The sequence below is a fragment of the Strix aluco genome, chromosome 25 (genome assembly GCF_031877795.1).
Source record: "Strix aluco isolate bStrAlu1 chromosome 25, bStrAlu1.hap1, whole genome shotgun sequence".
Classification (NCBI taxonomy): Eukaryota; Metazoa; Chordata; class Aves; order Strigiformes; family Strigidae; genus Strix; species Strix aluco.
In genome coordinates, this window is record NC_133955.1 from 6,031,681 (window position 1) to 6,056,692 (window position 25,012).

Sequence of the window (25,012 nt, forward strand, 5' to 3'; positions counted from 1 at the left end):
CCTCCCCGGCGCAGCGGGTCGGGTACCACCTACGCTGGCTGCGCTCGGCTTGATGTAGCTTCCCCAAATTTTCCTATAAAACGATCTTCCCAGCACACATAGAAGCCTGGTTCTGTGTGTATATATCCAGATATACATATATTTAGGCACGGGGGTGTGCATATATACAGAAACATGCACACGCTGCACGGAGTCCAGCTGAGGCTAATCTCTTTCCTGCTTCCACCCCGCAGATATGAGCTCGGACCCCCCACCCCGGTTCCCCCAGCTCCCCCCCGGGCCTACACCTGCTCCGGCCCCAGGGACGGGGCGAGCCGGCGGCGATCGGTGCAGACGAGGGGTTTGTGCTGGTGGGAGCAGCAGCCAGGGATGCTGAGGAAAGGCATGAATTATGCATGATGCTGCAAGTCGCTCTGCCTCCCTGACTGGTCCTTGGACTGTGGCAAGTGAGGTAAAGGCAAAGGAAAAAATACCCTCTCCAGGGACCAGCGTGGTGGTTGGCAGCGAGCGAGGGAGCGCGCACGCAAGGAGGGAGGAGAGGGAGGAGCACATCCTAATGCAGAGATGCTGCAGTGGCTTTGGGCACACACATCCACACTCGGGCAGGCACCAGCCAAGCGCTGCCTCGCAGCCGAGCCCCCAGCACCGGCGGGGCCCCCAGCTCATGCACAGCCACCCACCCCACACCAGGTAAGTCCCTTCTCCCTCCTTCCTCCATCCGAGATGGGAAGAAAGAGGCTCCGGGTTTCAGGGCATCGTTCCCCAGCACAGCCAACTTGCAGGCGTGCTCGGCTTTGCTCCGGCAAGAGGGAACCTGCCAGATCCCGCTCGCCTCCGGTGGGGACGGGGGATGCAAGAGCAGGGGGTGGGTTTGGGCATTTCTCGGTGGGCGACGGCTTTGCGGGCGATGCCTGCGCTGGAGAGGAGCCGGGGGTGGAGTTGGGAGGAAGGGGGGGGCTACGGCTGTGTCACTTGTGGCAGGGGCCGAGCGGCCGAGGTCGACACAGCTGTCAGCAAAATGTCTCTTATGGAATGAGTCCGGGAATATTTTTGTTGTTATCAATGATTACCGTTCTGCTTTTCCTGGTGCGTTCTGGCTGGGGGCACTTTGAGAGCCCACTCTCGCGGGGTCAGGCATCTCAAATGTGGTGCCAGGGAGGGGCAGGGGGGGCTCACACAGCTTTTGCTGCACAAAACTACTTCAGCAAGGGCTGGCAGAGCCCAGAGCAGCCTGAGACACCCGAGTTTCCTCTGCAGGGAGGATGAGGAAGACCGTGGGGTCCCAAATCCCCTCCTTATACACACCCCACGAGGGCAGATCCCACGTGAGGGGTAGGAGATGGGGCCACTCAGGGCGTACAGGGGTATTTCTGCGTCTGAGGCTGGTCGGGGGGTTGCAGCATGCAGGGAAGCTCATGGCAGTGGGGAGCCGGAGGGGCTCAGTGCGAAGTCACGGACAAGAGCTTGCCCACCCCAGGCCCACACCGCGGGGCGGGGGAGGCGCTGGCAGGCAGGGCACAGCTCGGCTCCTTCCCACGCGCCACGGGACGGGTGCTCGGCCAGGGAAGCAGCCGGCAGCTGGGGTTTGCTTCACAGGGCTCCAGTCCCACATCTTAAAACCTCCCGAGCTCCCTCCTCCCTTTGTATCTCCCCCACACTGCCCCACTGACTCCCCCAGGCTTGCACCACTCCCACGAGCCCCAGTATTAATTTTCTGGCTGGACTGGGGAGTATTCATGAGAGATTGTCATCTAACAAAACACTAGTTGCTTTGAGGATGGGAGGCAGCAGCAACCCCAGCCCAAGTCTTCAGCCAGACCCCAAGAACAGCTCTTGCTCCTCCCAGGCCACCTCCACAACATGCTCTGAGGGCACAAAATCAAAGCACAGGCTCTTGCATGAGATTTAGGAGCAGGTTTGCACCCACAGATGAACCTCTCGAGGTGATATATTTGGTATTGAGCACACCCAACGGCAACCCCAGCCACTCCAAAAGCTGTTTGCTTTGCTAATACAGGAAAGCAGCAGGTCCCAAACTTTCTGGAAATAACTGTACTTTCCAGGGGTGGAGCAGAATTACCCAAGACTAAATAACACAGAACACAAGAGTGTCACGTCAAGCCCAGCTGCACGCTCTCCCTGGAGCACGAGTAGACTGAGACAAAGGGATGCTAATGCTCTTCTCCATCACCCAATCAATTACTATCAAACAGAGCAACCACGACTTTTGTCACTCAAAATATCCGCAGAGAATTTAATGGCCTGTGCTATTATTTTCTCTGCAAATTTACCACAAGCAAATCATAAAAGGCTGAAAACCCAACCACGTCCTTAGGGAGGTATTTCCCACACACGGCACACGGAGGGTCTGGCCCACGGAGCTGGGAGCCCACGTGGAGACTGAGCTCACGTGCATTAAAGCACAGCCCAGCTGTCCAACCACCCTGCGTGCTTTGTGCATGCCCAAAGTCCAAATTATCCATGAAAAGTCATCGACCCCAACAAGAGGCAGACACCTCCCTGGGTTTCTCAGTGCCTCCTCCCTTCAGCAACCCCCAGCACTCCCCAAGCTCCCCCTCAGCACTGTCTACTTGCAATGGCAGCGCCACCACCCCAATCTTTGAAATTTTTTCCTTGGGGGTGCCGGGCACAAAGCAAACCCACGCAGTCACCTGGAACACATCACATCCCGAGGGAGCCTCCCGACAGCTCCCCAGCCAAGGAGAGCAGGGCTCCCTGCCCAGCGGAGCAGAGCCCTGGGAGCCAGCAAGCCCCGGGCTCTGTGGCCACAGGGCTGGCTCCCAGCACCGGGCTCACCCACGCTGGCCAGCCCAGGGCACTTCTACTCAAAACAGAGGTGGGTTTTGTTCCGTTTTGTGGGGAACTGGCTTCACAGCACTGCCTGTACTTACCCTGCACACCCGGAGGCACATCTCCTTCCTAAATCAGTGTTGGGCACTATCAGCCCTGCTTTCCAGGGATGAGGAACCACAGGAAGATTTTGGGATGGGCTGATGGCAACCCTGTAAGCCCAGGGCTCTGCAGCAGCGGGACAGCACCACACCCCCCCTTTCGTACCAGGTTATCTTGCAGCGTTGCCATATAAACAAATACATCACGCAGGAAACCCCAGCATCGACCGGGGGCTTTCAGAGATGCTGTTAAAGCACAGATACACAGAAAGAGGTAAGAGAGGTTTCCTTAGAGTAAAAATAAAAATAGATGGAAGGGAAGAAACATTATTAAAATCTACTGTGATTGGCTGTATCAGGCTCTTCCTAGACACCTTCTGTCTTTCCCCAACACTAAACATCTCTGGGTGCTTGTGGAGCTGTAGAGAAGGTCTTGGCAGATTGGGAAACAAAGTCAGCTCTCAAGCCATACAAAACTGCTTCCTTGAACCCAAACTATTTTCTTCTCTGTGACAAACGCTCTTGGTCCCATTGCCACACCCCTGTAGAGTCCAAGATCTCACCAGAGGGACGTTTAACACAACCACGAGGGAGATGTCCCAAGACCTCAGGGAGCAGGAGAGCTATTCCCACCCACAGCCAATGTAAAATACTGAACCCAGCCCCCAACAGCAGCCTAGATCCTAAATTATTACATGTATTATTTATCGTACAACCTGTAGAGCTGTCAGTCCTGCACCAGAGCGCCATAAAACAGGGAGCCTACACTGGAGAAAGGAAGAGGGATATATGTTTTTCGCTGGTTCTTGCTTGTTATTTATAAAGAAGAGATCAGTTTGTCACTATTTGGAGACTTAAGGTGGTTTTTCGTATTCAAAGACAGGCGAGAAGGTCAGACGCAGGGATGACGCCTCCCAAGGAGCAAAATAAACAGGACACCATTGCAGGGGGTACTCTAACCCTCTCCTAGGAGGGAGAGGATTTTAGCATCACATCACCAAGCTCCCCTCTGCCTGGGGATGCTGCACCCCCCCAGCACGGCCACCACAAGCTCCTGGTGATGCAGTGGGGCCAAGGCGAGGGCTGAGGAGCTCTGCGGGGCTGGGGCAGGCACTCGGTGCCACACACAGACCCCCCCACCACACTGGGAAGGCTCTTGCTGCGGGCACGACTTCACCCAGCAACACAAACAGCGCAGCCAGCACCAGCGCTGCTCTGACGCGCTGGTAGGTGTTAGGGCTTCCCCACAGACGACATCACCTTCCCAGGGATGCGTTCGCCAGGTTTCCCTGAGCTCTGCACTTGTTTTTTTCTTGCTACAGCCTCTCCCCAGGACTGGCTCCTGCCAAGTGATTTACCAGGCAGCGGAGGGGAGGGAGCCAGGCTCTGTCGCAGGTAGGGAGCTATTTATACCGCTGCCACATCAAAGAGTTGCTGCTGCTGACGCCACGGTAGCACTAATGGCAGAAAGTGGGTGGGTTTGCGAGGCTGGCAGCGCTGTGGATGTCCCGGGGTTTAGGCAGAGCTCCCCACGGCCGAGCTGTGCGTGCTCAATGCGTGGTGCTGCGCTGTAAGAGGAAAGGAAAACCTGCAGCGTGAAGCTTTATTTTGGAGTTTTATTTTGGGGAGATGATAGCAGCATGCACAGCCAGACCTTGACTCCCTTCCCGTCCCTTTTGCCAGCATTCTCCCTGATATTCAGCCTGTCTCAGCATCCCCTCCTGGGCAACCCCAGATTAATAACCTGCATTTCCTAGGCAAAGAGGTTTGAGGTTGTGCTCAGCTATGCTCAGAGAGGGGTTTGCAACATGTTAATTTTGCAGAGGAGTGTCTGTAAGAAGGGCCCCAGATTTGGAACTTTAGCAACCGTAATCAGGGCATTAATGAGGATTTCGGGCAGACATCATCTCTCAAACATCCATGTGCTAAACTGGAGTCACTTGTGGCCTTGTTTTCAAAGACTTTAAGCATCCTTCCAGCTGCTATCAAGTCAGGCTATCGATTGAAACACAAGTCTTCAGGGAGAGCTTAGGAGCTGCATGCTGGCAGCCTTGGTCAAACACCACACTCGTGCCCAGCCTGCGAGGCAGCTCATGGGGAAATCCCCTCCCCAGCAAAGCTCCCTCCATCCCCTCTGCCCCCCAGGTCCAGACCCTGCATGGGAAGGTCTCTTGGCTGTTTCTGTTGGTCTCCTTTGCTTTCTCACACACTGTGCTGGTCCCACAGCATCTCCTCAGGGCTGAGATGCTGCTGCAGCCGCTCTGGCAGCACTGCCCATTGACACCAGGGTCTTGCCCAGAGGTGGCACGAGCCTGGTCTAGCTGTGGGGAAACCTCCAGGTCCCACCAAACGCTTCAGCTCTAACACTCAGAGGATTTACCAAGGGCTTATTGCAGCAGAGCTGAGGATCACACAGCTCAGGCTGTATTCCTACCACTCCAAGGCACTAAGGTGAAAGGTGACTGCAGCCAGAGATGGGATCTGGCCAGTTCAGAAAAAATAAATTAAAATCAAAAACACTAACTGCAAAGCTCAGATCTAAACTTCAAACTGCCCAACACAACAGAAAAAGCAGTAAAGGCCCACTCATAACATCACCTGGTTTATTACAATTAGATTTTACCATTGCAGCAACTCCAGTCCCAAACCCATCACGCCCCAGTGCTGTGCACACCCCCAGCCCGTGTCTCGGACCGACCGCAGAGCCTGGCTTTGTCTCCCTCACAAAGAGGCGCTGAGCTGGGCACAAGCATGGGGCGGGGGGGTTGCCTGTCTGGGGAGGGGGGGAGGGACTGGACTTGCTGGCTGGGGGCTGAACCAAAAGAAAACTCCCACTGAGACCCTCTTACAATGAGGTGCCGTGACCCGCGATGTACATGAATGCACCAACCAATTATTAGGAAGAAGCACTTAAAAGACACAGAGAAAACAGAGAGTGCCTGAAGACCCTGCCTTAATACAGCTGTCCTGCTGGGAGCACATCAGAGCCTGCCTGCTCCTTGCGCCAGGACCAGAAGGACTAGACAGGCCTATTTTGTCCCTAAGCGAAGCTAAACCTCCCCCTGCCCGGAGTTGCTCTCAGGCATCAGGACCGTCTCGTCCGTGACACGCCACACGCTTGTCCCCGTAACGCCCCGTATAATCCACTTGGAGAAGCGCAGCCTGAGAGCAGCAGCTCTTCTCCCAGCGCTTTGCTCAAACACGGGTCCGTCTAACAAAAAAAAAAAAAAGTGATGCAAAAGGCACGAGTGTGGCAGCCTCGGTCCCCTCCTGGCAGCGCAGGGCTCTCCCCAGTCACGCCAGTGATGCATTTGCTGAAGCAGAGTTTCCTGTGTCCCAAGGGAAGGGCATCCCTCCCCTCGCTGAGATTTTTCTCTCATTTTTTCCAGGATGTTGGATAATCTGGGTTGCCCCCTCTCACTTCACCCCCCTACACCGCTCTGAGCCGCTCCCCTCCCTTCACCCACCCCAGGGGGAAAGAGCAGGAGCCACTGATCAAATATTGATCCTTATCAAGCCAGTTCTGTTACAATTAAATGAATCAGAGATTGATAAGATGCAGGAACATAGTCAAGGGATTGGTGCAGGGTGAGAGCACCCGTCCCAGCATGTCCCCTCCCCAGCTGGTCTCACAGCCCTGGGAAAGGGATGCCCAGAGCCTTTCCTCCCCGGGGCAGGCAGCGCACATCCTCCCACACCCCAAGGCACCAGGGGGATTAAATACACCCAGCAGCGCTGGAGTCACTCCTGACCTCTCACTCCGTGTTACCCCGTGCCCACGGGTCTGTGCACGGACAAGCCGAGGCGTGGGCACACGTGCCAGCCAGACAATTCACCCCTGCACAGCCACGGGTGGTTTAGGCACCATCGTACACACAAGGCTCTGCCCCTCCATCCATTCACACACACCAAACCCTACAGCCCGCTGCGCTCTCCGAAAAAATTTATTAGGGCCCACGCACACACCTCTGGACCCAGCCCTACAGGGAGCGGGAATGGCATCGCTCGGGATGCTCCGTGTCAAAGGGAGAAGCTCTTAGTTTCCATGGATATGGCGATTCATAATTGCTCCAGATGTAAATTGGTTTGCAGCGCCCTGCGAGGAGCCTGCAGCCCTCCTGCACCCAGCCCGTCCGACAGAAAGCAACAGGAGCAGAGCCAGCTCCAACCCAAACAAAAACCCACCCCAAATAAAATCCCACCCAAGTTTTGGAGGTGCCTCAGCAAACACAACTAACTTTTCTTCTAGCAGCAAGCAAAGCAGGTTTGTGTGATGCACAATCTCTGGATTGCTATTTTGCTGCATGACTTTATTTCTAGAAGTACAATATATCTCAGCCAAGAGCTCCCAGAAGCAGGCAGCATGCTGGAGGCTCTTACTAGTGAAGGGACAGGGACACAAAGGCCATGCTGGGGGTTAAGACCACAGCACAGCCAGGCCAGGGCACCCCAGGCTGGCAGCACTCACCAAGCCTGGACACAGCAGCACAAACCAGTCAGGGCTACAGACCACACCAAGAACCAGAGTAAGTACCCAGTGCCAGCACCCAGCAACACCAGCCCCCAGGGGAGCTCAGGCCACCCTTCCCAGCCACGCTGAGGGGTGAACCCCTGCACCCACCCCCTCCTGACAGGGTCCTGCCCTGCTGCAGCTCCCCACCCTACTCCTCTGGGGGCTTGAGGGCCCCCAAATTAAACCTTTGCATCTTCTTTCCCCTCTTACCTCTCTCCACCACACTCTCTGGTCTCCACAGTGAGCTAGGAAGCTAGAGCCCAGCCTGTAATTATACTAACAAGGGCTGGTTGTAATTGCTCACACCTGGGGCACAGGGCCAGGGCAGAGGCCCTGGCTCTGAGGGCTCCAATTCAGCCTGGCCTGTGCAAGCCCCTTGCTTGGTGGCCCTGTTGCCATCCCAGGGCTCAAACCCTCTGCCACGGGCCATCTCCCTTGTCCCTGAGCCGGGCTGTTGAACATCACAGCCACTGCTCCGCACCTCCCCTGCCTGCTGCCTGCCTGGCCCAGGTGCAAAAGCAGCAGCAAGGGCAGACAGACAGACAGACAGATGGATTGAAAACACCTGCTTTAACTCACCCCACCTGGGGGTGAGCTCCCCGCCCGCAGGTGCCCCCTCGCCCAGCTCTGCAGCAAAGCCCTCCCGCAGGCAGGACGTGCTGAGCGTGTCCCCTGCGTTGTGCCACCACGCCTGGGCCCATCGGGCAGTAACAAATGCATCCGGACAGCAGAGCCCTGGCTGCGGGTGGCATCGCCATGGCCCGGCGGGGAGCTGCTGGCAGGGAAGGAGCCCAGGCTGTGAGCACCATCTGCTCCCACTGCTTCGGGCTGGAGGCTCCCAGGCTCCTCCACCAGCCTCAGCTCCTCCTGTGCAGGCACAGCCGGGGGGGGTGGGGAGAGCTCTCCCTCTCCAAGTCCCCACTCTTGTTGCCTCCCTCCATCCCACTGCCCAGCTCCTCAGGGCGATATTGGGGTGCAGACAGAGATCCTGGGCAGGTGAATGTGCCCATCGCACAGTCCCTGCAGTGGTGACAGCAGCCACGCCCTGGGCTCTGCTCTGAGTGCGGCTGATGGGGCAGGATGGGGACAGCAGGGAGGAGCTGGTGCTGCTCCTCTCCCTCAGCCTGCACAGCAGAGGAGAAGGGCTCTGCCTTCAAAAGCTGTGCAGGGGCAGAGCCTTTGGGACTTTTCTAACATGCCGAGAATGATCCAAACCCACCTGGGCAGGAGTGAGGGCACACAGGATCCCCCCAGCTACTGCTAGAAGTGTTTTTGGGGCACATCTCATCTCTGCCACGGTTGGGGCAGGTATCAAAGCCAGCAGGCAGGGCCCGCAGCATCCCTCTACATCAGGGTCACGCACTGGGGAGCAGGGTTCCCCCAGTAACTGCTGACAGGGTTTTGTCTCCATTATGGGAGGACTGATGAGCTTGGGGAGGGCTGAGCTCCACCACAGGGCTCTGAACCCCTCTGAGGGTGCTTTGGCCAGTCCTCATTTGGACCGTGGAAACTTCACTGCTTAGGATGGATTTTGGCTGGTCCCAAGATTTCTGCTGCAGGTCCTGGGGCCACCAACAGATCTGAACCCAAAGAAGCTCAGGAAAGGCTGAACCCAGAGTTTGCATCTAGATCAGCCTCTCCTGAGCACAGGCGGTGTTACAAGAGGACAGAGACATTACAATAAAACCATTCGCAACTCACTGAAACATGCTGTTCTAGGGATGGACAAAATGTACCTCAACTGGAACAGGTTTTGCAAAGCAAAATCCAGCAAAGATCAGAAGCGTGCCCTTCCCAGCCTTAGTGACGATCCCTAATAAAAGGGACACTCACAGCACAGGACCAGCTCCTGTGTCACCCACCCTCAGGAGCAAACCTTCCCCGGGGAACGCTGCAGCAGGAGCTGCCCCACTTACACACAAATGCTCATCTCATCACGTAACCACAGGAGATTGAATTACACTCATTTACCCCAGTAATAGACGCCACTTGGCCTGTGCAGGCCATGTCATCTCCTGTTAAAGCCCATCTCCTACCAAAATCCATTTCTGGCCCCCCCACGCCCAGCATCCTGCTGGAGTCGCCTCCTCCGAAGGATGCTGCTCCACAGCCGGGACTGGAGCTGCGGGCGCTGGACCAGGCAGCATCTCCTCTCCCAGAGGAGGACTCAAAATCTCCCCATAGCTCTTTAACTCTGCCTCCACAGTAACGGATTGCTCCCAGGTCCCAGGGGCTCCAGAGGAAAGGGCTAATGCACATGTTTTTGAGTGTGCCCATGCCTCCCTTGCTACTGGAAGTATTAATGACAGCATCCATTAGCGGGGATGACAGATCCCCTTTCAGTACAACAGAAGGTTCTCGAGTGACTGTCAAAATACCCTGTGAAGAGGGGAAAGAACAGGTCCCCGTGGGCCCTCTTCTAATTAAGGATGGAGCACAGGTCTAAGTATCAGGTGCAAAGCGCACACCCATGCTCTGAAGTTGAGAGTCGGATGCAGGATCCACAGCTCGGGGTCGGGGTCGTGGCTTTAAGATGCCCCCGGGGTCCCCGTGCAGCCCCAGGTGCAATCTCGCAGCATCAGGCCCACGAGCACAATTTGATCACGGCACTCAGGCGATAAGACAATCGGGAACACGCAAAACAGTATCTGAGAGGATTATTTCATCTAGTCTCTAATTGCGAACAAATACAGCGTCAGCACTTGTAGAAATTACTGTTATTCTCTTACGTGTTCGTTTGATGTGGACTGTACCTGGAGCTCTCCGTGGCTATCACATTCCTAACTTTTTACAAAGGAGTTAAAGCACCGGCTGGGCTGAGGCTGGATTTAGAAGAGCAAAACAGGAGCATCTCCCTGTGCCCCCTTGGCAAGAGCCTCTCCAAGCCCCACCTCAGCCTGCAGAGCCACAGCCCCGCACATCTCGCCTTTGGAAAGGACCCTGAGTGTTTCCGGAGCAAATACATGTCTGTGTGCGTGAGGGGGATTCTGGAGAAATGGAGGGATGGACACAAGGAAGTGAGAAGAGAAAATGATGTGAACGTTAGGGATCAGAGCAGGTGGGGAGGTTGGGGTGGAAAGAGGGAAGCTGCAAGAGCCAGAGCCAGCAGCAGAACTGGGGATCAAAGCTGCAGTTTACATCATAAATAATGAATCAACAACTAATTAAATAATTCAAATCAGCTTAATTTTTACAAGACACCAGCTTTGCTTGGCCGCAGGGAAGGAGGCTGAAGGGGGACACTAGTAGAAGTATTCCTGCAGAAGGGCATCGCAGCTCACCCTCCTGAGCAGACCTCAGCTCAGCCCTTGGGACCGCTGCTTGTTTAGGCGAAAGCACCCAGGAGAGGCAGGATGCAATCTGCTCTCGCTCAAATGCAGCATCTCTATTTCATAGAGCAGAAAGTGTGAAGTGCTGATAAAACCAGAAAGGTGACAGAGGGGCAGGAGCAGCCCGGAGGAGCCTCCAGCCCCCAGGAGGGAGGACAGCCAACACTGTGCTCCTCAACCTCCTCACGCTGCCTGCTCCTTATTAAAAATAACAAAATCCAACTTTCCCACACTCTTTCCTATTTGTTTTAGAAGTGAGAGGAAAAATGAATAGAAGAGAGCAAAGCTGCAGCCAGGCAGCACCTTCGCGGGCAGCTCCTGGGGCACACTCAGAGGACTCAGCCTCAGGAAACGGGGCTGACAGCGACGGAGCAAGACTCTGATTTGCTGCCGCGGGGTGTAGGCACAGCTTCGATGCTCGCTGCCTTCCACAAACCCTGGGCATTGCAACATGCTGGTGAAGAAACCAAACTGCAAAGACTTGGAAAAGTCAATTTATTAGTTAGTGCAGCGCTGGCATCGCCTGCAAGCCCACACCGCAGCGCTGCCTGCAAAACAGATCGAGCTAAAAGCTGGTCCTTGTCCCAAAGTGCTTACGACGGGAGCACAAGACACATGAGAGAGAAGCAGGCAGAGGGTGAAGGCAGCGGAACAATGAGGCAGTGTTAGCTGAAAGGCCGTGGGTTCAGGACACCATTTGGGGCATGATTCTCGTTGACATCAAGTGATTTCATGTGACTGACTCACTTCAGGGCTGCTGGAACAAACTGCGTGGAGCAGCTTTCATGGAAATGCATCTCACGCCCTTCTCCACTTTGTCCCCGAATAGCCTGGCTGGAACACAGCTCGGCCCTCTCCCGCCATTCCTTTATGGCAGGGTCCCTCCTTCCCCGCCACACTGTATAATTAAGCACCAGCCTTATTTAGGGGCCTGTCATAAAAAATATTAAACCAGGGCACGAGCTAGCTAAGGGCGGGCAGGCTGGGCTCTGCTCTCAGCGCCGCACCGGGAGGCTGGGATCCAGCCCTCTGACCCAAGCAAGATGAAAACTGAGGAGGGTTTGGGATGGGGTCTCCTCCCTTTCAAGTGTTGGTAGCAAAATCTTCTCTTTTGGGTGAGAACACAGAGGCCAGGTGGCTCTTCCACCCAGCCAGAGTCCCCCGAGGTAGGACATGAAGCAAACACTGGACTATCACTGTTTGCTCAGGTGCGTTTCAAGGGCTGTTAATAATGAGCGGGGCACTGGATTTTTTTTAAAGCAGCACTGGACGGGGGGCTGCATCCCATGGGATGGAAAGCTAATCCCTGCTTGGGGGAGCTTAGGAGCAGCACTGCCTGCCTGGGCAGACAGATGGGCAGGGAGAGGAGTGGAAGCAGCACCAGCTGGAGCAGAGGGATAAGCAGCACTCGCGGCCCACGAGCAGCCCGGCTCTTGGCAGCGCTGTCAGCAGCCGCTCACCGGGGTGTGTGTCTGGGAGGGCACCGGGGAACACGAGGCTCCGCCGGGCTGCGGGGCTCCTCGATGCGGTATTTCAAAAAGCTTTGTTAACAAAGAGGGAAAAAAAAAACCCAGCCCAACATGCCCAGTGGAGTTACAAGGAAAGAGGTGCGTGTGCTGAAGCTGGTCCCGCGGTGGGTTTAGCCAGGAGAGTGCAGGGACCGGGATCTGCACAAACAGCTCCATGTTTTGTTCAGAGTTTTTTCTTTTTGAGAGATCTTGGAAGACAGGAGTCTGCAGAGGAGACTGGAAATCACTGCTCCACCTACTAATGTGTCTCGCGGCATCAGGAAATGCCTTGGCGCTCCGTTATCTCTTGATTAACTATTCAAAAGCATTAAACTTGGAAGAAAAGCAGGAAATGACCCAGCCTTGTGCAGCCACTTTGTGCCACTGGCTTTCCATGCTGCCCTGCAAGCGTGAGCTCACCGCACGGATGCTCTGCAAGCTGGGGTGCTGGGCATGGTGACGAGCTGGGTCCCCCCAACTTCTCCAGAACGAGAGACTCCGGGCTGGCACAGCACCCAAAAGCAGTCACTCCCTGCCTGAAGAGTTTCAATTAAAGATGCATTTTCACAAAATAACAAGAACAAATTACTACTTCCTCCTCCTCCCCCTACTAATATCATGTGTGCTTCTAGCTTTGTGGTTTTTAATATAAAATGCTAGGAAGGAAGCATTATTTTTGGAGGGAGGAAGAGCAGCAGATAGTAAGGGAGGAGGAGCAACAATTCCCCAACCAGATCTGTCATGTCAGAAAGAAAAAGAGCTCCTTCAAACCCCTGTGTGTTCCTCTCCAGGCAGCTGGATGTTTGCCCCCGAGTGACTCTCACCCTGGGCCCGTGGCCAGCGGGGACACGCAGCTGGGTGCCGGACCCTCGACCGGAGCACAGAAACGCTGCAGATAACCCCCTCTCTCTGTGTCTCTCGCAGGGCTGCTGTCCCCACTCCCCCGTAGAGGCTCGGCCGCGGAGGCCATAACCCAGCCGGAGGCGCAGGATGGGAAGCGCCGCTGGATTTGTCCGCACATCCCTGGCTGTTGTCACTGTTCTGGGTAAGAGCCCCTCGCCTTTCCGTCCCAAGGTTTCCCTGGGAGAGCCCAGAGGGGCTGTCGGAGGTGCCAAGCAGGACACGGCCCGGGGAACACGATGCACGTGTCGCGTTGCTCGCCCAGGGTGCAGCTCTCCGCTGAACCCAATTCTCCGGGTGCTTTGTGCAGCCAGGGGATGTGTCCATGCTACAGCCAACTTCCCTTTGTAACGCTCAAGAAAAAGGACAGGAACGATTGACACATGAGTCTCCCCCTTTCTAAACTCAAATTGAGGTGAAATGCAGGAGGTGCAGATCCTCAGGCGAAGCCCTGGCAGGGTCAGTGCCCCTCTGCAGCCCAGGCTTGTCCTGGCCTCAGCGCAAGGAGGAATTTCCTCCTGCCAGCAGGACTCGCTCAAGGTGAAGCCACTTTGCCTCCCAGTTTTTCTAGGGAAGCCTTTTTGGCCATACCCTGACTGCAAATATTCCCCCGTTCATCAGGGACCGTTTCTGGATCTCAGGGAGTCTCAGGCTGCACTCTGAAGGTCCCTTTTCAGCAGGGAGACATTTCATTTCAGACAACTGAGAATTAGATAATGTCTTCAAGCTAATACATCATCCCAGGCAGAGACTGCTCGCCTGTCCTTATAAATATCTAATTACCTTTTAATGTTCTCTGGATCCCCAAGGAGGCAGAGGGAGGGGTGGCTGCCCTAGATTGGGAGGCAATTAGCCTGTTTGGAAATTGGTCTGACCCAAATCTGGTAGAGGCAGCAAGATGGAGTTGGACTCTCCCATTAACCAGCTGAGTTCGCGCAACTTGCTCCCTGTCCAAGCTGAGCCCACAAAAAATGACTCACTGTAAAGCCTGTGAGGTTATTTTCTCTTGACCTTTGGCTGATGATGCAATGGACCTCAGGAGGCAGCTGGGACAGAGAGAAATCCTCACTGGGAACAGGAGCAAGGGACAAAATGATGTCAGCTAGAACTGAGGCTCAAGGAAACACTCCAGAGGGGCTGAAGGCCCAAAGCCTCCAGATCTGGGCTGTTGGCTCCAGCCCTGGGAAGCCGGGTTGGCAATGTCACCCCTCCCCTGGCCGTATCACCGAACGGATGATTTCCCAGCAACACGTAAAGGTTTAAAGCTTATGAAGCGCACAGAGACGACTCTAATGAACAAGGCTGTCAGAAAAGTCTAAAAGTCTCTCTAGCCTTTCTTCATTCAGTAAAGGCCATGGAAAATCTTGAAATCTAAGGCTAGCCAAAGCCCTGTCCCTTTGTTCCTCATAAAGCTTCTCGTTAAAAATAACCCTCTGTTCCTCAGAGAGCTGCTCTTCAAAAATAACCACTTTGATTTGTGCATGTGTGTGTGTGTGTGTGTGTTCAGATTTTCTATAAATCCAATTAATTGCCCAGCTCCCTCATGTGCCAAGGCTTCAGGCTGTGGTCAGTGCTCCGGAGCTGTGGCTGTGCTGCCTGTGCTCAATAAAAGGATTGCTGCTGATGTCCTCATAAACTGGAATACATCTTGGAAAACGTTCAACTGAGATATTTATCATTTCCTGGTCTCCAAAGCTAGCGTGGGGCTCAGCACAAAGGGAAAGCGTTCATCCTCCTGCACACCTGGGCTTTCCAGGTCTGACTTTCAGCATATTCCAAATACTAATAACAATGCAAAACCACCTTGGCCAGAAATAGGCCAGCACCACTGCACGAGGGAGGCACTGGCAGTCACCTCCCCGCTTCCTGCAGTGGCAAAGGAGATAAGGTTTGAGTTTTGTCTATTCCAGCAATATCTGGTATAAAGTTTGGGATTTTTTTAGACGCGCAGAGACTGCTATGTCCTTGGTGGTGTTTTTCACGATACGGTATTTTTCTCTCCCAAACAGCAGCACAAGTCACTCTTCGAGCGCTGTGTGAAAGCTTCGAGTGTTTCTGCAGCTGTTTTTCCAAATCTTAATTTTCAGATATTCCACTTTCACCTATCCCTATTTATTTTGGTGTTAATATTTATTTTTCCTAATAATGAATGTTGTTCTAGAGAGGCACAGCAACATATTAACCACAATTTCTGCTCTCCTAGCTGGATTTTAACACAGAAAGTAGGGCTGCATAAGGCTTGCCCAACTCTGAGCAGGTCGCTCTGCTTCTTGCAGATTTGGCTTTATTTTGTGTTTGTCTTCTCCCCGTTATCCAAATGTCCGAGCCCAAGGAAAGTACCTGTTTTAGTAACATTAAAAATGAGAGTTCTGGGGCGACAGAAGTAGCCCAGACGATCAGTCTCAGACGCGTTGAGATTTACCACTCTGCTTTGCTCTCCATTCTTAGTTCTAACCTTATCCCGATCTTGTAACTGTTTAATTATTACTTTAATCTAACCGTTGTTTTGCTTAATGGGTGAGATCCAGGCATTTCACTCCCAACACCAACCAGACACCTTGGAACTGTAGATAAAAACTCATCCGAACTCCTGGCATTGATTACATTTGAGGAAATCAATGCCTGACAGTTGTAGTCCATAACCTTGGCAGAGGGAAAGGGACAGCAGCGGACAGCAACGGGGTGCAGACTCTGGGTGGAACCAGAAGGGATGATTAGCCTAATTTGGCTTGATTGGGAAAGAGCATCCCATGAGAAAAGGCATGCATGCGAGTGTTAATAATATATATTTTATTTGGTAAATAAATAGAAATTATTTACCATATGCTACCTGTTAATCTCAAAATGTAAAGCTGTTAAACCTTAATTCATTCACTACCATCTATCAGAACACAATTAATATACTCCTTATTAATTTCTCCATTAACTCACGATTATTTTACCTGCTGGTCAGCAGAGTTATTTCCAGCTGAGACTTGCTCAGCATAACCACTGCTGACCCAACTGAGAGAAGATTTCCAGCTTACACAAGCTTCTCCTTTGTGCATATAACTGTATAGAAGGAAAATGGCACCTACGCTAATTTGGAGGGAATACAACCCTCAAAACGCTGCTTTTCTCTTGCTCCAAAGTATCAGACACAGGCTAGCATCCCTCTCAGCTGCGTGACACCGGGGACCGTCAGGCTCCTGCCCGCGTGCGGCTCCCTTGCAGCAGCACATCCCGCTGCCGGAGCCGAGGGCCGGGGTAATTGGCTGATGCTCGGACACAGGGAGCAGCCGACAGCTGCTCCGAACCCACTGAGCCAATTAGTGGAGCCCCTCTCCCGTCTCATCCTCATCTCCGCATGCAAGAGCAGCCGGAACATGAGACGAACCCCAGGAGCTGCAGGTAAAGGGCTGCTTCCCCCGAGCCCAGGAGAGCTGAGCTGGCCATTCCCTGCTGGAAGTTACTCTTGCATAAAACATCACACTTACTAGAGTCACTTAATTTAACTAGTGACCATGCTGGGTACTGTAGGGAAGGAAACAGATTGCTGGTTGGCATGGCAGTTTTAAGACAGTTATTAATTCAATTACAAAGCTGAGAAGGATCCTGGGGGTAGCTAAGCATCTCTGAGCTTATCACTGCAGAGGCAGAGGGGACTGTGCTGGGAGGGAGCACACTGCCCTGAGGTGGCTCCATCCCTGCTGAGGGATGGGTATTTCTCAGGGTGCCAGGGAGAGAACAGACTTGCTGGCAATCTTATACCACTAGCCGCTTCTGCAGGTAAGAGATTTCCAGGCAGCTTCTGCTTTGTTCTTATTTATTTGCACTGCTGGTTCTAAAAAGCCTGTGTGGAAGGGGTCTGCTAGAATTTGCCATTTATCTGAGACACAGAGTCACTCACTGCAGACAGCTGGCACTGGCAGGTGAAACATCATCATCACGCCAAAGGGTGGCCCAGACACAGCACAGAAGGCAGGTAGGGCCTTATGTTCCTCCTGTGCCTATGCCTGAGCCACACTCATGACAGTGAGATCAGAATCCAACCCGTGTCTGAACACCACAAAGGAAGCTTCAAGCACATCCCACCAGCTGAACAGCAGAACTGATACCTGCAGCATTGGTTTGCCCACCAGCAAGCAGCAGGTTTGAGTCATCAAGAGCTGACAATGTTGCGGACGCAGGGATGGAGGGGCTCTGCCAGGCGAGTGCAGGGAGGCAGCGGTGGGGCTGTGAAGGTCCAGGTTCTCCTCTCCCCTCCCTTGTCATGGAGGAACCAATCAGCCGAAGTTTGTACAGAGGAGGAACCAGCAGGTCCTCACTGCCAGGCACAAGGAGGGCATCCAGGGGTTCCCAGCTCCAGTCCCGTCTGTTCATGGTTCTCCCAGAGACGCGTGTCCTTCATCTGCACGTCTTCCAGCATGTGTGGTCCCTCTGGCACAGCAGAGATGGTGCGAGATGCTCAGTGGGAAATGCACACTATCTGCCCAAAGCCATGGTCGGGGCTGGGCTGTGGCGACAGATGGGTTGTGATTTGCGTGTTGCTCCTTCTTTTATTCTAGATGCAGTTCTGACGCTGCCAGGGACATCCTACAAAACTAAAAATGACAATTTTTAGAAAAAGCTAAATTGAGCTGAGCAGGTTTTCCCTCTCTTGCAGTTTGGTGCCACGCACAGAGTAGCACAAGGAACTACGGGCCGGTGTTTGAAGAGCAGCCTGTCCACACCCTCTTCCCTGAAGGCTCAGCAGAAGAGAAAGTCACGCTAGCTTGCCGAGCAAGAGCCAGTCCTCCTGCGACCTACAGGTGAGCTCGCCTGCTCTCTCCCTCTACCAGGACTGGGACACAACCCTCAAGAATTTTGCTTTCTGTTCTCCACTTTTCTATAAAGAAAATCCCTAACACGGGAATCAGCCTCCTTGTCCACATGTGATGTGCCATCCCTCCCAGGTCACAGACCAGATATAAATCTAACTCAAATCCCAACACACCGCAGCTGGAAAAGTAAACAAGCATGAGTGTTGCAGTGAGTATTTACCCCTCTCACTCTCTACACTTGCTCTCGGCAGGTGGAAGATGAATGGCACAGAGATAAAGATGGAGCCAGATTCCCGTTACAGGCTGGTTGCAGGTGACCTAGTGATAAGCAACCCAGTGAAAGCCAAGGACGCTGGCTCCTACCAGTGCGTGGCATCTAATTCCAGGGGCACGGTGGTCAGCAGGGAAGCCTCCCTCCGCTTTGGCTGTAAGTCTGTCTCCACAAGGTAAATGAAATGCAGCCACAGTTAGGCTGGGGGTGAACTGAGCCCCCCTGCTCGCATTAATAAAGGTTGGAGAGAAGCTCTCCTGTGCATGGCACCCAACACCACCTGGAGAAATCCCCTGGTGCTTCCCAATATCATGGAGGTGCGGTAGAAATTTGATGCACTACAGAGAAAGTCAGTAATATTTTTGGATCTTCCTCTGTACAACCACTGAAAAGACCAGCTGGTGGAGGGGGAGATAAAATACAGTAATTCCTCCAGCTGTTTTCTTCATCCACGGACAGGTTTCACTTTGCATGTTTAGTTTTGCAGGAATTCTCTGCAGAAGAGCGAGACCCCGTGAAGATTACAGAAGGCTGGGGAGTGATGTTCGCCTGCAGCCCTCCTCCCCATTACCCAGGTAAGGGTTTGTGTTTCAGCATCGCCACCAGCAGGGATTAGCAGCACGTGGAGAGATGCAACAGAGCGAGGGATTCCCAGACATGTGAAGCACTCCTTGCTTCTCTTTGGGAGTTTTAGGGAAGCAAATTGTTTTTAATTCAGACTCTGTAAAGCAACAAAATAGAGGTAGGACTCAGCATGTGGAGAAAACAAGTACCATCCAAGGATCAACTTCAGCTTAGACTGGTCTAGAAAGGGGCCCGCTGGGTTTAGTCCCACCTGGGAGGTCACAGGCAGCTTGTGCAGTTTGTTCCTTTTTCCTTTCCCCACAGGTTTATCCTATCGATGGCTCCTGAATGAGTTTCCCAATTTCATCCCAGCCGATGGAAGGCGTTTCGTCTCTCAGACCACGGGAAACCTTTACATTGCCAAGACGGAGGCTTCCGACCTGGGGAACTATTCATGCTTTGCCACCAGCCACATCGACTTCATCACCAAGAGTGTTTTCAGCAAGTTCTCCCGGCTCAGCCTCGCTGCAGAGGGTCAGTGCTCTTGGATTACCATAAGGGAACTGGGCAAAATGCAAAAACTAACAAACCACCGCGAAGCACTCGAGCTCCACAGGACTCAGCAGTGCACAAATCATCCACCAGCCTCTCAGGGTCGCTTACGAGCCTACAAAAATATTAATTGGCTGGAACCTGGGGGGAAGCAGCCCTCTCCCCAGGCTTTGCCACTTGTGCAGCTACAAACCCCACCAGCGGGGTTTCTCTGGAAAAGACATGGCACAGGGTGCAGCCTGTGCAGGCTCACCTACCCCTGAAACTACTCTGCCTTCAGTGACCTTGCAGAGGTGCAGCTAAACCTACTTCTTGGGCGGGGCAAAGGGTGTTAAGCAGGTAGGAAATTAAGGAGAAATAGTCCTGAGATGTTGTAAAGAGATTTTTAGAGACTTCAGTAAGAGCTGTTTTAAAAAGAAAGTGAAACTTAGCCTCTGTTGCCTTACCAAATGCACAAAGGTTCTGGAAAGGAGTGTAACCCTGAGGGTACCTCTGCCCTTTAAGACCTCACGTGTGCCATTCTGAAGTCATCCAGAACTCCTCAACGGTGTTTTCCTTTTAACAGATGCCAGGCAGTACGCACCCAGCATAAAAGCCAGGTTTCCTGCAGACACCTACGCTCTGGCTGGGCAGATGGTGACTTTGGAGTGTTTTGCCTTTGGAAAGTGAGTGCAGCATCTGTGTCGCTCAGGCTCGGGACGGGGAGGGTATCGCAGAACCTGCAACTTTCACAACCCCTCCCTTCAATGGGTCTACTGTAGAGCAGAGATGGGGGGAGAATAGGAAGAGGGAGGAAATGGCTAAAGCCATCTGTCCTGCTGGCCAAGGCCCAGCTGGGACAGGGCCTGGGTGGGTAAATGGGGACTGAGTTACACTGTAATGCAGCATGGGGTACCCGAGAGCTGGCCTTCACCAGATTTACTTTTACATAGCCCTGTTCCTCGAATAAAGTGGAGGAAACTGGACGGCTCACAGTCCTCCAAGTGGATCGGCAGCGAGCCCCTCTTGCAGATCCAGGATGTTGACTTTGAGGATGAAGGCACTTACGAGTGTGAGGCTGAAAACATCAAAGGGAGAGACACCTACCAGGGCCGCATCATCATTCAAGGTAACACGTTTAAGCACATGCCTTTCCAGAGCACAGCAAGACACCCCAGGCAATGGACTGAGCCTCTGGGAGTGAAACCACCACCTCTGATCCTGTCTCATATCAGCACTAATTACACTATTGCAAAGCCCTAACAAAGACCTGCAGAGATCACTGATACCTTTCTTCAGTGGATACATTTAGGTTATGGCAAGTAGAGAGAAACTTTCTAACTTGCTCTAAAATAATTCTAGCAAAAATGAGGTAACCAGGGAAGGGAGCATAGTGGTAAAAATCAAACTTGGCTCTCAACCAAGATCCTTTCCAAGCCTGACATACTTCCCACAAGGGTTAATGCTTGGAGCTATTAATCAGATCTAGTCAAGTTACAAAACTTAACCTGGTTATCGTAGTCTGAATCCAGTCTTTCCTGAAGTTCAGGAATGACTGTGTTTACTCAAGAAGAGAAACCACAGTGTTCCTCCTCAGATCTGGATTCTGCTGTAATTTTGTGCAGTCCACGTGCACAGCTGCAGCCAGACCCACAGAGGACTCGGCCTTGCATCGCTGCACAAAAGGCGAAGGCTGTTACTATGGTGAAACACACTGTGATAAATAAATCTGCCAGCAGAGATGACACAATGAGCATCCTTCTGCCTGCCTGGCACAACAAACCTCTGATCTGATCTTGGCTCTGCCACCTCTCTTGCTCCTTTGCAGCTCAGCCGGAGTGGCTGGAGGTGATCGCGGACACGGAAGCCGACATCGGGTCCGACCTGCGCTGGAGCTGCGCGGCCGCTGGCAAACCCAGGCCCGCGGTGCGATGGCTCCGGGACGGGCAGCCCCTGAGCTCCCAGGTACCGCCGCACAGGCCTGACCGCGACAGCAGCTCAGCCAGTGCACACCAGAACTTGCAGTACTGAACCTGCTACTCCAGACTTAAGACCCTCTACTGCCTCGCTGCAAATGCATCTCAACCCCGATTTATCACCCCGCATCCCTATTCCATGTGCCCCCATGAGGCTGCAAAGCAATGCCACAGTCCTTACCGACAGCAAGTTCCTTCTCCTGTCACTGCCATCCCAGCCATTGCTTCATGCAACTACAGGAACTCATAGCCAGTTATCAAGGCGGATAAATAGCACCTTGTACCTGTCTCTGTATGACCTGCACGTTGCTGCTCAGGCACTCACAAGTCTCAGCAAACGGAGCACAGCCATGTGGGGTAGTGACCGGACAGACGGCAAAAAAAAATGTCCTGTGTTTTCTCCCACGGAAAACCAGGCTGGCTTCCAAATGGCATAAGAGTCTGTAATGAAACTCAACCCTGAACACACCAGGCTTGAGTTCCATTTTTGTTTTTCTCATCTAATGGGTTCATCCTCTTGTTTGCACAGAACCGCATCGAAGTGAGCGGTGGAGAGCTGAGATTTTCCAAGCTAGTCCTGGAGGACTCTGGCATGTATCAGTGTGTGGCTGAGAACAAGCATGGCACAGTATATGCAAGTGCTGAATTAACAGTGCAAGGTAATTTCTCATTTCCCAGTGCTCTGGGTTTCAATGGGACACTGAAGCATTTTAGATCTCTTCCTAATATCCTATGCTTGCGATCTCAGAGTAAGATAAGAGCAGACAAAAACTGCTTCACTCACCATTGAAATATAGTTGCTGGTTCAACAAGACACTCTACAACCCATTAAAATTTAAATCTTGTGTAAATTCAGTAATGCTGAAAGAGAACAAGGACAGCTGTTTAGCTAGAAAGTGTACAGGACAGCCAGCAGCAGCACTACAAGCTCTCTTCCACTACACTGCCCTCCTCTTTTTTGGAGGAAAAAGGTCGAAAAAGAGTTCAGTATCCATTCAGCCTGCTTTGATGGATGGTGACTGGAACTGGACTGATGCCAGACTTGTTCCACATTAGTCTAAAAGCTTATCTCCTCGTGGTCAGTAGATGCCAGAGATAAATTAAAGGCCCTAAGCATCAACTGTTCAACATTAACACATGGCAATGCATGAGGGCAACAGATAAAACCCAATTCAAACTCTGCAATTCCAGGAGGAGTTCTAGGCAAGCTGGATGTCTGCTTTGGTGACTTTGGCCAGGATATTGAAGAGAATATCCTCTACATTTTCAAAAGCAGCTGTTCTTGTGTCTCTCAAAGACCTTGCACTTGTTAGGGTCATATCCCATTGCTACATACGACACGTGTGTCACATAACACCTGCCCCGGCAGGCGTTAGAAACCACCCGGCAGCAGAGGAATCACTCCTTCATCTTGCTCACCAGATATTGCCATGCTCCTGTTACCCAGTCATCTAACAACAGATCAATACCTAGTTACATGGCAGTTTAAATGCTCACATAGCAGGGTTTTCTAATCATTTCTTAATCCTCTTTTTCTCCCCTGTAGCCTTAGCACCAGATTTTAGACTAAACCCAGTGAAGCGACTGATACCTGCAGCCCGAAGTGGGAAGGTCATCATCCCATGCCAACCAAGAGCAGCACCAAAAGCCACTGTGCTCTGGACCAAAGGGACTGAACTTCTGATCAACAGTAGCAGGTAGCAGCACAGAGTCAGCTTCTACCTAGAAACCATAGCTAAAATCATGGTTTTTTTTCTTGCCAGAAGACTGGACTTGATGACCCAAGTGTGCTGCTACATCCCTGAACATAAGCACTTTGTTTTTCCTCCTGGTTTCTTCTTTAGAAAACTCCTACATAATATTTTGCAGTCCTGTTTTTATCACCAATTTCTCTAAAATCAGCAAGTGCTGGAAGTTGTCAGGTGTACAGTGAACAGACATTTTAACCTTCCTCTTGTATGGTTCTGCTTCCTTTCTAGGGTGACTATTACCACAGATGGCACCTTGATCCTCCAGAATATCAGCAAATCTGATGAGGGAAAGTATACCTGCTTTGCTGAGAATTTCATGGGCAAAGCCAACAGTACTGGAATCCTCTCTGTTCGAGGTAGAGATGTTTGCCTTGATTTGGGTCAATCGAGCAAGAAATGTGTAAGAATGCCATGATGTGATATTTCTCCTCTTCTTATACTCCTCAAAATCAATACAACACTCAGGGAATAAAAGATAATCCAGCCTGTGGAGCAGCAAACCTTCTGCCTGACCCACCACATCATACCTACCAACAAGGGGTCCTTGAGAAAAGCATTTCCATTTTCTAACGACTGTAATCCCCCATCTTCCTCCTGTGAAACTACAGCTGTTAGAGGGATGGCAAATTGGAAAGCGTTAGTTGGTTTGAATGCTCTGCAGCATTCATCTATATCTGGTACATGGACGTTTGCAGCTAACAGCCCTCCCTGCTCTTTCTCTGCAGATGCCACCAAAATCACGTTGGCACCATCTAGTGCTGATATCAACGTAGGTGAAAACCTGACTCTCCAATGTCACGCGTCCCACGATCCAACTATGGACCTAACCTTCACCTGGTCGCTAGATGATTTCCCCATTGACTTTGACAAGTCTGAGGGGCACTACCGGCGAGCCAGTGTGGTGAGTAGAAAGGGCAGTTCTGTACCATCAAAAAGGACAGAAAACTAGTACCAGCCTCTTTGTGTGGATGTTGAATGCTAGATTGTGATCAGGCGTGGTCAAATGCTCTCCCTGGTGTCTTTTCTCTTCCCCACACAGAAGGAAGCTATCGGAGACCTCAGCATCTTCAACACCCAGCTGAAGCACTCGGGGCGGTACACGTGTACAGCCCAGACAGTTGTGGACAGTGCGTCGGAGTCAGCCACGCTGACTGTCAGAGGTAATTTCTATCCCATAAAGTCACCTGCTCCTTACAAGCGCGAAGTAACAGCATGGTCCTTGCAAGGGATAAGCTCGCTCCTCCCTTGCAACCCCCTCACATCTCACATTTGAACTGGGTGAGCTTTTCTGGAGGCCGAACTTGGAGGTGAGGCTTCCAGCTTCCAGAAGAGAAAGGCCTGATTTTAATTTACAACTTGAACAATATAAAGAGCAATAAGCCTCCACATCTTTCATCTCAGTAACATGTCTGTCTGTCTCCCACCATCCCAGGACCTCCAGGGCCCCCTGGGGGTGTCGTGGTGAGAGACATCAGTGACACCACCGTCCAGCTGAGCTGGAGCCGTGGCTTTGATAACCACAGCCCTATAGCCAGGTACATCGTCGAGGCACGGACCCTCCTCTCCCCCAAATGGAAGCAAATGCGCACCAGTAAGTGTCTGGAGGGCAGCGGCGGTGGCATGGCCTGTGTTGGCTGCGGGGCACCAGTTCCCTGACAAGTTCTTGCTCTGTGCTCGTACACTGGCTGCCACTCACTCTGTTTATTCTCCTCTCATGTTACTGGATTATATAGATCCTGTAAATATTGAAGGCAATGCAGAGACAGCCCAGGTGGTGAACCTCATTCCCTGGATGGATTACGAGTTTCGGGTCTTAGCAAGTAACATTCTGGGAGTTGGGGAGCCAAGTTTACCCTCCAGCAAAATCCGCACCAAAGAAGCAGGTAGGTGCAGATAGAGGCAGAAAGGGGAATCAGAGGTACCTGTCCCTACATGCTGGAGCGGGAAGGCTGGTT

General features: G+C 52.5%; 2 protein-coding genes across 3 annotated transcripts in view; one reads left to right on the plus strand and one right to left on the minus strand.

Annotated features, from left to right (window-relative positions):
- The first annotated feature begins 483 nt into the window (after window positions 1-483).
- The window catches only part of CNTN2 (contactin 2), a 33,583-nt gene continuing 9,054 nt past the window's right edge, over window positions 484-25,012 (plus strand). The window contains exons 1-16 of the mRNA XM_074850530.1: window positions 484-690; window positions 13,187-13,307; window positions 17,808-17,952; window positions 18,216-18,391; window positions 18,715-18,810; window positions 19,124-19,333; window positions 19,917-20,016; window positions 20,284-20,459; window positions 21,159-21,295; window positions 21,836-21,965; window positions 22,853-23,003; window positions 23,286-23,413; window positions 23,783-23,958; window positions 24,097-24,217; window positions 24,490-24,648; window positions 24,791-24,940. Of these exons, the coding sequence (XP_074706631.1) occupies window positions 13,253-13,307; window positions 17,808-17,952; window positions 18,216-18,391; window positions 18,715-18,810; window positions 19,124-19,333; window positions 19,917-20,016; window positions 20,284-20,459; window positions 21,159-21,295; window positions 21,836-21,965; window positions 22,853-23,003; window positions 23,286-23,413; window positions 23,783-23,958; window positions 24,097-24,217; window positions 24,490-24,648; window positions 24,791-24,940 (2,110 nt within the window). The 5' untranslated portion in view covers window positions 484-690; window positions 13,187-13,252. The remainder of the gene's footprint in view (window positions 691-13,186; window positions 13,308-17,807; window positions 17,953-18,215; window positions 18,392-18,714; window positions 18,811-19,123; window positions 19,334-19,916; window positions 20,017-20,283; window positions 20,460-21,158; window positions 21,296-21,835; window positions 21,966-22,852; window positions 23,004-23,285; window positions 23,414-23,782; window positions 23,959-24,096; window positions 24,218-24,489; window positions 24,649-24,790; window positions 24,941-25,012) is intronic.
- The window catches only part of RBBP5 (RB binding protein 5, histone lysine methyltransferase complex subunit), a 41,477-nt gene continuing 32,402 nt past the window's right edge, over window positions 15,938-25,012 (minus strand). For both annotated transcript variants that reach the window (XM_074850534.1, XM_074850536.1), the window contains exon 14: window positions 15,938-17,745. In XM_074850534.1, coding sequence (XP_074706635.1) covers window positions 17,738-17,745 — 8 coding nt within the window. In that variant the 3' untranslated portion in view covers window positions 15,938-17,737. The remainder of the gene's footprint in view (window positions 17,746-25,012) is intronic.